The sequence below is a fragment of the Plectropomus leopardus genome, chromosome 3, assembly GCF_008729295.1.
Source record: "Plectropomus leopardus isolate mb chromosome 3, YSFRI_Pleo_2.0, whole genome shotgun sequence".
NCBI lineage: Eukaryota > Metazoa > Chordata > Actinopteri > Perciformes > Serranidae > Plectropomus > Plectropomus leopardus.
In genome coordinates, this window is record NC_056465.1 from 197,573 (window position 1) to 209,745 (window position 12,173).

At 40.1% G+C, this 12,173-nt stretch overlaps 1 protein-coding gene across 1 annotated transcript in view; it reads left to right on the top strand.

Moving 5' to 3' along the window:
* Positions 1-7,516, top strand: part of taf4b (TAF4B RNA polymerase II, TATA box binding protein (TBP)-associated factor) — a 43,900-nt gene extending 36,384 nt beyond the window's left edge. Inside the window, exons 16-17 of the mRNA XM_042484211.1 lie at positions 2,793-2,900; positions 7,391-7,516. Of these exons, the coding sequence (XP_042340145.1) occupies positions 2,793-2,900; positions 7,391-7,516 (234 nt within the window). The remainder of the gene's footprint in view (positions 1-2,792; positions 2,901-7,390) is intronic.
* The last annotated feature ends 4,657 nt before the right edge of the window (positions 7,517-12,173 follow it).

Genomic DNA, 12,173 nt, shown 5'->3' on the forward strand with positions numbered 1-12,173 from the left:
GCCACCCCTGCCCGGCGCCTCTCACCAGTGGCAACTCCAGAGTGGAAGAGAGTCCAACCCCTCTCGAGAAGACTGGTTCCGGAGCCCACGCTGTGTGTCGAGGTGAGGCCGAACTCGGAACTTCTCAACCTCGCACACCAGCTCAGGCTCCTTCCCCACCAGAGAGGTGATATTCCACATTATTCACAGCAAGCAAACTCTCCTTTTCCTTTTTTCCTATATCATCATTTTTCTTATCAGTGACTGCCACGTTGGTGGCAAAGATGCTCCCTTTTATTCTTGGATGAGGCTGTGGCTTGGGCCTCCTTGCATCTTTGCTCACGGTTGGAGTGTCTGTAATGTCTCCAAATACTGGATCTGTTGCAATTTTCACTTGCCTCTCAGGGAAATCCACCATATTCTTAAAGGTTGCTCTTTCATTGTTCCTTTCCTGGATATCACAGGGCACAGTCCTCCATTTATCGCTCAGCTGATAGGGCAACTTCCTTATGATAGCACGCATATTAGCTGGTATATCAAGCTTATGCATGTAAATGACATTTTCCATGGCATTGCAACATCCTCTCAGAAAGAGGGTGTATGCTTACAGAGTTTTTGTGTCTTCCGGTTTTATTGCAGACCACAAAAGAGCTTTCTCTATATATGCTGAAGCAATTTTATGCTCATTGCCAAAATGCTTCTGAAGTAAAGACTTGGCTTTTCTGAATCCTCTGTCTGTGGCCATGTTGACAACTTCTTACGAGCTCCCTTGGCTGTCCTGTTGTACACTGTTCAAGATAATAGAGACAGTCTCTGGGGTTCATGGTTTTACTTTCAATAGAGTGTTTAAAAGATTTAATAAATGTCTGATATTGAAGTGCGTCACCAAACTTGAATCTCCCTTTTGGGCATGGAAGAGAGACACTGTCGCTGGATCAACAATCTAGGTGTCGATTTTAGCTGGTTTTGCATAATGATGAAACAACCAAAAAAAAAAAAAAAAGGAACCGGTGAGATGTTACACGGATTGTGATCACGGTCAACAGAAAATATCAGATCCCACTAACCCTCTAGTCTGTGTGATTCCCCTCACGTGAACAGGTGCTTAAAATGCTAATGGATGCAAAACCACGTCCTCCTCGTGCCGATAACCGGAAGTAATTGTCATTCACATTTTGGCTCCTACAATCGACCTTTCCAAAACTCACTCAAGTTTTGCACAAATCTGTAATGGAAACTTGCCCATTAAGTTACACTCACAGTAGGGTGTTCAAGCATGTTAGGTCACTTTTAACCAAGAATAGAGGTCAATATGAATCTACATTTGAATGTTTTTGGCACTTTTTGTCTTAATCAGTGTTGCACAGTGAATTGGTTGGACACAGACACAGACTCCCTCATAATCTTAATTTTCTCTGGTAGTGATTTATCTTTCCTGTAGGCCAGTGTAAACTATTTGGGAACTCTTTAAATCTTTTCTATTTTTCATGTTAATTGCTCATTTAGTCTGTGTAATGTGTGTTGCTGGCAGGGCAGGGAGAGGTGTGAGGGATGAAAGGCACTGCTAACTGTGTGGTTATTTACGTAGACAGTGGCTTGTTTTCCTTCTCGGGCTGCTCTGTGGCTCGCAGCCGTCACACTCTCAGAGGTTCCTCCTCAGCAAAGAATCTGTTCATTTACATGCTCTGCTGCTGCCACCCCCACACACACTACCACCACACCACGCAATGCTTTTTGCAAAGTCTTTAAACACACGCTAGAATGCGCTAGCACGCATGAGCACGCATGTGCACGCATGCACACGCACGGCATTAGCACACTTAAACAGGTGTGCTAATGCACCTGGTCATGGTTTGAGAAATTGACTTCCGTATTTCCAATAATATACTATCTGTAGTGAAGGAGAAAGAAAGGATTATTAACAGCCCTCTCATATCTGTAAAGTGGATTTGAAGCTACCACAAGCATCTCAAGCGTAAAATGATCATATGTGGTTTCAGGATAGTCACATGCCAAAATCTGTCTGAGTTGTGAGCACCAGACGACCACCAGAGAGTGAAGGAAGTCACTGGTCTCAGAAATGGTTAAGAAATAGTCTGGCACATAATCCCCTGTAAAACAGCAAACTGTTGTTTTTCCATGTGTTGGTTTTTGATAAAACAAATGAGATATATTTAATATTGATTAGTGGTTTTTGGAGGCACAGGTCAAGTTGACTTCTTATTCACCACGTTTTCACTAGGATTGGTACCACTTAGGTTTTTTCCGATACCAGTGCTAAAACGATACTTTTAAAACAGTACTGGTGCCAAAAAAGGTGCCTGAACTGATACTTAAAAAAATAACGCACAAAACAAGAGTTACAATACTACTAACAGTAAAATGAATGTTGATTTGGGATTTGTGATTGCCTCATGAGTTAGTGAGACTCAGCAGACAGACATTTCTCTCTTATCTGTTTAGGGGAGGCTGACACTGTCATGAAAATAGGAACAACCTTAACAGTCCACCTTAAGGAAGCCTGGGAGGTTAATTTAGTGTACTTATTCCGTGCTAACCTCCTTTACTGTTATCAACATATGACAAGTAAGACTGGAACTTATCTTGGGTCTTGAGGAGTTGAAGCATCCGTTCACTGACAAAGAGCCTCAAAACTCTGCTCCACTCACTGCAGCCTCACTGTCACTGTCACCAGCACACACCCACACACACACACCCACACACACACACACACACACACACACACACACGCACACACACACTTACCGGTCACCCCAGTTTTCACTAATCCTTTGTCTTTCCGCTGTTGTCAGTTTCAACAAATGGAAGAAGCTGAGCTGCAGCACAGAGTGGCCAACCAGACTGCACTGGCTGCCATCGGGCCTCGCAGGAAGAGACCTCTGGAGCAGACTGAAGGCCAGGTTGGTCTATGTGCTGTTTTGTCTCTGTGTTGAAAACAAAACCAGAGAAGCACCTGTCAATTAAAATCAGGCTCCCAGCAGACAATTCACATTAAAAGCCTAAAAGGAGATGATAGAATTATGTAATTAGAACTGCTGAATGACTTTTAAGGTGAAACACCGAGCAGGAAGTGTTACATTGACATAATCATTCCGCAAAGGAATGGCAGTGTTTGGATTAAGTGAATAAAAGTAATATTTCTGTTAAAGTGAGTCAGAGCAGAACAGTAAGGATCCTGGTGGAGTTAGTGTAGTAGAAATGTGCATTATACTGAAGTGATCAAGACTGCAGATTAACATGGAGCAACACCATCAGCACATTAAAAAGGGGGCAGATCAGACAACAGGGAGACGTATAACTAAAATATAAGATGTACCTCTACAACGTGGACATGTGAATAAAGGCCTGTCTCTAATATAAGCGTATTATAAATCAGTGCAGTTGAGGTAACTGTTAAGAGCATGTGCACTATTTCTGTTTATTAAGTCTAGTAAGTGTTAAGTAAATGTTAGAGCTTTAACAAAGTTTCAATGCTACGTCATACATTAATTGTGCTGCACTACAACATCCCTGTCACATTACTCTGATATTTATTGCATTGTGACATCCACTGAGATTCATGCAGCTTGATAGTTTAGATGTTAGTTCTTCATGAATGAAGAGCATCAGAAGATTGACCATATATGTTGTCAGGTGGCTGTCTAAAAAAAAAAAACAAAAATCAAACCAGCTGTAAGTTTTTTTGTATAAAGAATTAAGACAAACAGGGCCCTGATTGACTGAGAGGGTTCAGTGAGAACTTAGTGGCCATTTACACGGCAATGGTTCTTGCATGACACGTTATACTCTTGTTGCGGTTTGGCCTTTCGTTCACACCACAACAGCGTTTTGGGGGCTTGAAAATGTTAACTTTTGAAACCAGGTTCCAGAGCATAATCTTTTGAAAGTGCCACCCCTTCTGTCGCTGTGTAAACTGGCAATGCGTAGATCCAGCGAGATTGGTGATGTCACAGCCACTTCATGCAGGTGCATGGTCTTCTTCTATGGCGTGTCATTTCAAAGTTACACCGCCAACTTCTGGCCTGGCATGCATACTACAGCATTTTCGGTTGTTTTTGTAGATTCGTGTAAACGAAGATCGTTCTTCCAATGTTATCATATGAACGCCTTTTTTATTTTCGATGCAAAGGAAAGACTTGCGTTTTTAGTAAGGCTGTTCTCCTCTGAACATGGCCTAAGTTAACCCTGAAATTTTCAATTTTCACCAGATCAGTTACCATGGGAACTGACTCTGTTTTCACAGGTTTTATGCTCTGTCAGTCATTTCTTTGATCAGCAGAATATCACCCTCACATTCAGATATCACACAGCGTCTTTTTTCTGACACTGCAGACAGCTATCAGTTTGTTAGCACAGCTCCACTAAAATGTTTAATGCACATCATGTGTCATCTCAATTTAGATTGTAAAAATTGATATCAAGTTTTCTACACAAGTTGAATCAGTGAGTAATTAACCCCATCATCATCCATGAAATGATTGTTCACACTGATGGAAGATAATTCATGTAATATTTTAGATGATTTTGATATATTTAAATGAGCAGGATGGTGGTGCAGCTGTATAAGATGAGTTTTTGAAACAGACTGTGTAGGCCTGTAGTCTGAACATGTTTTAACAGCATGTCAGTTACAATGTGCAGATTCAGTACGTTTGCTGTAGTAGCTGAAATAAATCTACTAAATGCTCTGCTGTAACCTGTTACTGTGCTTAAGAACAAATCACCAACCACATTATTACTGGATCAGACTGTGAGCTTATCATGTTTATGTCACTGATTTAGACACGTTTTAAATCTTCAGTGTATTGTTGATGCTTAGTTACTGGCCCTGTTCTTTTGTCAAGTTAAAGCTGAACAAATAGGCTATATTTAGAACACCATGTAGGCTAGTGCCTAAATGAATTAATGAATAAATGGACAACGCCGAATAAAACTTAACTGTCTTAAATTATCGATACCTTTTCACTGCTCTGACTGTGCACAGTCTGCATATAGGCCTACAAATACATGACAGATGTGTCAGTCCTGCAGAGCTCCGATAGTGGAGCTCACATTCCCAATTATAAATATCTCTACATCCCTGGATTAAAATAGAGGCTCTGCTTTTCATTGTTGCCATAGTGAATTGAATCAGAGTTGATGTTGTTTTTTTATTCAGCGCACACAAGCTAACTCAGAGTGAATGTAAGTTAGCTCTGAGTAGAGCTGACTGAACTGACTCTGATCAGCTGCTCTGGAACTGAAAACTCAGAGTTTTCCATCTTAGGGTTCATCAGCTAGAGTTCAGAGTTTGTTAAAGCTGCATTCTGAAACACGCTCCAGATCCTTAGCACCAAGCAGAGAATCCAAAACACCTCTCACATGTTATTTCCATCAAAGATGGAAGGAATGCTCATGTGGCACCAATGATGCATAGCAAATCAAAGAAAGCAGCATGTCCCATATTAGCACAGGTGATAGAATGACTTACTGTAAAAGCCAGCCCCCCTGCTTGGCTAACAACGACACACAGAAAACCTATAGCTTACCACAGTTAGCATATACCAGACTGTTAGTTTAGCTCATTGAGTCTTTAATTCAGTGTGTGTTTAAGTCGCAGCCCTGCAGGCTGTAGGTTTAAAGATAAGGACGCTCTGTTAACTGCACATACTTCCCACTGCCTTTGAACTCCGTTACCCAGTGGAGCTGACTGCCTGCTGCCTCTCTTGCTCTTTCCTCTCACAGCCCCAGGGCTTCCTTTACCTCTTCACAGGCTTTACCTCAGCTGGCACAGCACACACTGATGACAGCACCTACAGAGGACTGATAGCAAATGTGTTTGGAGTCAAAGCTCTTTTGAACAGCGATTCTCTTTCACTCTTCAGAGTATGTTACTGAACAGTACAAGTGAAACAGGTTGAACAGAAGCTCCTTTGTTTGGGCAAAATCTGTAAAATGATAGTAACTGTTTTTTTCTGTTCCATTATAGCATTTTGTTGTTTCACTTCATGATTATTCTATGACTTGAATGACTTTGGTTTTTGGCAGTGTGTGAAATAAGAGATTATAGTAAATAAGAGAGACCAGAGCTGCAATACTTATCAAGAACAACACCATGTCTCGAAAACTGGCCAGCCACAGTGGCACGTGCAGTTTACTCAAAAAACTACACACAGACACAACCACACACACACAAATTGAAACAGGCGCTCAGCAGCGACCTGACTCCCAAATTATAACAACCTTTAAATAGGGCCACGGCAGCCCATCAGATACCACAAATGCCCTTGAAAAAGAACTTGTACACCCCTGTTTAAATGGTTCTGACTCCGTCTCTGACTGGTTAGGTCTGCAACTCCTAAATATGTAAATATAACAGTTATCTAATGCTATGGATAGCTAACATATACTAGCTTACTTCATGTTTCATAGGCTGGCTATACTCCCAGTAGAGATAGCTATTAACTTACCAGCAGCCCACAACTTGGCCTACAATTATGACCATGTATTAACATGTATGGCTTGTCTCAAAATTTACATCCAACGCAATGGCCTAATGTTACAATTATTTAGACCAGCATTGTCTTGCTTGCTGCTAAGGTTAGCCAGCTGCATGTTTGTTGACACACACCAACCTTCTCCTCCTGTTCTATTCTCTCCTGTTTTCTTGCCACTGCTTTTGTGTTTGAATGGCCTGACTGCTCGCTGGGCTTGCGTCGTTGTGCTCAGCTTGTCAGTCTGTCAGATTTTGCGCTTCACTTAGCCAGAATCTTGTCATCTTATCACATGAACACACATTACTCACCAATCATCATTGCTTCTGTATGTGACATAAACATAAAAAAAAAAAGTTAGTATAGTAGTAGTTAGTAGTAGTTAGTATAATAGTTTTTATAGTATATGTAGAATAATCCTATGTCTTTTGTTATAGTCTGCTTGGTACTGCCTTATTCTTCTTTGGCACCATGACAGAGATGGATTTTGCACGTTTATATATACCAATGGAATCACACAGATCATAATGTGAACTGTTCTTGAACACATTACCTTTTTGAAACATTAATGTCACATTTAAGCCACAGGCCCACTCTTGGTCAGATGGGGCCTGCTTGTGACATGGGCCCCATACAGTGCGGGCCCCTGTGCAGCTAAATTGTCTGTGCTGTCTATGCATACGCCTCCAGTGTTTGTGTCACACACTGACCATCAAGAGCAACACATTCATGTCACGGTCTTTACTCACCCGTTAGGCTGTGTTTGTGATCATGACCAGCTCACTGAAGATGATTACTTTTTACCTAAAAATATATCTGAAAACAATCTATTTACACAAAATAGTTGGTTTACTTAGTGTGAATATCTGTGTGTGTGTGTGTGTGTGTGTGTGTCTGTGTGTCTGTGTCTGTGTCAGGTGACTCTGCTGCCCAGACAGGGTGTTCAGACAGTGACTCGGGTAATGCTGAAGGACCTGCTGGTGTGTATGGAGCAGGACCACTTCCTTTGCCACTCTCTCACTCTGTACAAAGCCATGCTCTGACTGCATGAACAGACTCCTGCTGCTGTTAGTGATTGCATGGTTCTGATAATAATCTGCTGTAGATCTTTTTGTTTTAGTTCTATAAAATGTCTTTCTGTTCATGAGTTGTTATTAATTTTGTTTTTGTTGTTGAAGTGCAGGATCAGTGATGGTAATCAGCTGTCTCCAAAGCACAGTTTTGTTTTTCATGTTGAAAATGTGAGTAGAATGAAAAGATAAAGGCGGAAGATATACGCTTCTGGAAAACTGCTGTTTACTGCAAAGTGTTCTGTGAACAAAGAGCAGTCAGTGTCATTAAGGTGTCAGTTGCATGTTAACTTTTCCACTTTACTGCTTGTTTATTTTTTGACCATTAAAGAAGTAGAATTAGTCACATCTTGACACTTACTGTGTCTTTGGCAGTTTTTGACCACAAAAGCAACGCGGCTGTGGGGATGAGTGATGATGATGAGTTTTTCCACAGAATCCCTGGCTATGAAACACAGTCTGAATAATTTTGCACAGCAGGATTCTCTTCCTGTCAGTATGGTTTTAACTACAACTTTCAGGTGGGTTATTTCAATAGAGGCTGTCTGTTACTTCCTACCTCTTGCATCTCTGTCATGCTGTAAATCATACATTTACAAGGTGTAGAGTTGGGGTTTAAAGTTTTTCCACACTTGAAAAGAACACGTACATCATGGCAATCTTGAGTCTAATTATTTCTACAAATTTCATTTTTCTGCTATGGAGTAACTGGAGGACGTTCTACTTTGTCACAAAAAACATTCAGGAAATTTGGTTCTTTCATGAATTTATTATGGATCCCTTGAAAACGTGACCAAATCTGCTGGGTCATAATATACCTACATCAATACTAATATTGGTTAAATATCCTTTGGCCAGTTTCAACTCAGTTAGGCACTTATGGTAGCTATCCACAAGCTTCTGCCGAACTTGAAAACTCTTCTTGGCTTTCTGGTACTGGTTTGTTTCTTCAGCACAGTCCACATGTGCTAGGTGGAATTAAATCTGGACTTTGGGGAGGCAATTTCAAAACTTTAACTCTGGTCTGATTTAGTCAGTCTTTTACCTTTTGCCTTTTCAGACATCCAACTGCGTCCAAGACTCAACCTTCTAGCTGATGATTTTAGGTTTTCCTAAAGAATTTGGAGGTAATTCTTCTTCATTTTTCCATTTACTTTCTGTAAAGCACCAGTTTCACAGGCAGCAAAATAGGCCCAGAGCATGATACCACCACCGTGTTTGACTGTAGGAGCAGTGTTGTTGGTGAAAGGCTTCAACTTATCACCTCCAGACATATTTCTGGTCACCCTTCAAAAGACTTTTCTTCGTCCATATAATCATCAGCAAACTGTAGCAGAGCCTTGAGGTGCTGCTACTGCAGCAAGGGCCTCTCTCGTGTAGCTGCCTCTCAGCCTAAGGTGATGTAAGACATGCTTGACAGTGGACACTGACACCTGTGTTCCAGTAGCTTCTAACTTGTTGCAGACCTGCTTTTTGTTGGCTCTTGTTTGACTCTTGACCATCCTGACCAGTTTTCTCTCAGCTGCAAGTGGTAGCTTGTGTTTTCTTCTTGATTGTAATTGTTACACAGTTGTGCAGTGCACTTTATACTCACAATTGTTTGCATGGTTGATCTTAGGACCTGCAGCTTTGAAATGGCTAAAAAGTGACTTTCCTGACTTGTTCAAGTCAATGATCTGCTTTTTCAGATCCATGCTGTACATCGCAGACTTCCCATTGGAGTGATTGTTGCTGAATCTGATGGGTGCATCAAACAAGCCATATTTAAATTAGCTCAGAGGTTATAAGCAGCAGTTGATCATAATTACTCACATAAGATCAAAGGCCATGCCACAAAACAAAACTGATAAACAACTTTCTAGATCATTAAAACTGATAATTCAGGTTGCTGTATGTATATTTCTGACAGCAGATTTGGTCACATTTTCAGAAGATCAATAATAAAGTTATAGGAGAACCAAGTTTCCTGAATGTTTTTCATGACAAAGCAATATGTCCTCCAATCATTCCATCATAAAAATGAAAATAGAGTAGGCTAATAGAGCAGATGAGGGAGTCTCAATAATATGAACTCTGGAACAATTAGCCCAGGTATCTGTCCAGAGTTTAAAAAAATCCACCCAGGCTACCCCAGTTTCTTTATTGTTTTTTTTTACCATATTCCAATATTTATTAGTAAATACCTTTTTGTCACCCCGAATTAACTGATAAATTAATTTCTTGGGTGTAACAAATGTTTGCACATTAAGAGGTCAGTTTTGCAGATCCAAAGGAGGTCTGGCTTTGCCAAACCTCTACCAATACTGCTCGGCTTGTAACATCAGCAAGCTCCTCTCCTTGAACATAAATGAGGCATCAGGTCAACAACTCCAGTGGGCCCTGATGGAAATCTCCTCCTCATGCTTTTCACCTTGGTATACTCCCAGTTAGCTCTCTCAATTAAACATGTTGCTATAAATCTAATCAAAACAAATAATCTGAAGATCTGGAACCACTTTAGGTTCCAGATTGGCCTGCATACACAGTGTTTTTGTAACCACATTTTCTGCCATCGTGCTTGGATCCAGTTTTCCAAACCTAGCCACAGAGAGGGTTGTGGACTGCTAGTGACCTTTATGTTGAAAATTCAGTCTCCCTAGTACACACCTGTTCTGTTTCTTCTAAATTGGACTCTTTGTGGAAACTCAGTTTACGGGATGTGTTAACCATCCTCCAGATTCTGCTACTGATTCCTTTTTATCACCTAATACAAGACAAAAGGGATGCAGCGACCATATAATCACATTTTGAGGTGAACCCAAATTGTTTAGATGCCCTGAGGGCCACTTGGTACCAGGACCGTGGGACCACTGAGTTGGATATGCAAAGGGAACATAGACAAGACTGTGTTCATACTGATGGCGGACGGCAGTGGGTTCTAGGAGGACGAAGGGGATTGGAATGGGGGTTATTAAAAGTATCATGTATCATAGTAAGTATCATATAAGAACCGTGTTTCCTTCACTGTTTTTATGACTGCTGATAATACCTGTGTAAAAACTCATAAAGAGTGTTGGAAAAAAAAATCCACCTAGCAGCTCCACTAGACATATTTCTGTTGTTTGTTGAATCTGTACTGAAAGCTTCATATATAGTGTACAGACAAGATTGACATTGTCTCTCAACTCTTGGCCAGAAAGCAGCTGAGCATATTTCCCCAAAGGTTGAACTATTGAATATGTGAGCTGTCCAGACTGCAGTGCCACCACAGCAGCAGGAATCACTGCAGAGTCACCTTGTCTTTGAAAATCCTTACTCATGAGTTTCTTGTTACTTTATTAAGAAATTATCTCACAACAGTTATGAAAACAGGAAAAATATGATAGAAAAATAAACCATGCTGTCTTGGGTTGGTGGTCCATGTTTCTTTGCTGGCTATCTAACTTGTCCTAGCGAACATTTTTTGGGAAAATATCACTTCACATATAAAAACATTTAATTCCTTTCTGCATAGATTATTTTTCTGCCTCTTTTTTCTAAAGCAGCATGAAAACAGAAACTGGTTAATTCAGATACTGCACGCTACAAATGTAACAAAGCCTGAAATAAATTTTACTTTTATGCCTCTGTGCCTTGTGAACGCAATATCTCAAGAACACCTTGAGGGAATTTCTTCCATTTTAACACAAACATTTACTTGGACTTAAGAATGGACTTATTGGATTTGGGTGGTCAAAGGTGAAGGTCACAGTGACCTTGATGTAGGTACAAAGTACCAGCCTGTAAAACCAAGCAATACAAAAACAGCATTGTCCCAGCAGCCATCGGTGTGATCAACAAATCATAGCAACACAGCTCTGATGTTGAAGGAACTAATTCAGTATTATTTATTGACTTTTTATTGTTCTTTGCAAATTTAAACGTTATTTTACTGATGACATATTTCTATTTCTATTTTGTTTTTACCTACCATGGTTTTTATTGATTGGTTTTATATTCTTATCTTTAATCTTTTACTATGTTTTTACTGACTCATGTTATACTCTTATTTTTATCTTGCTTTTACTGGTCTTGTTTTAATTACTCTTTTTATTTTTTTATAGTATTGAGCACTGATGTCACTTTATCACGTTAATTCCTGTCCTGTGCTGTCGATTGTATGTGTAAAAAAGGAGAATGACTCAGTGACTGTAAACTTAATCTACTTATGGGTATAAATAAAGTTACCTTACCTTGCATTCGTCTTATTCTTGTGGAGGTGATATCTCAGGAACTTCAAATTTGACAAAAATATTCACTTCAATCAAGTATGAGCTCATTGAAATTTAAGTTTAAAAGGTCAAGGTCACTGTGACCTTGCATCCATCTGATTCTTGTGAACACAATATCTGAAGATAGCCTCGAGGGAGTTTTCTCAAATGTGGCACAAATGCTCACTTGGACTCAAGAATGAATCAGTTAGAATCTGGTGGTTGAAGGTCAGAGGTCAAGGTCACAGTGACCTCATGAAACATGTTCTTGGCCTTACAATAATTCATTCGCTTCAGTTTCAAACTAATGTCTGATAGGATATAATGACAAAATTCTGACATTTTATTTCCAAGAGGTCAAAGGTCAACTGTGACATAATGTTCTGCAAAAACACTTTTCT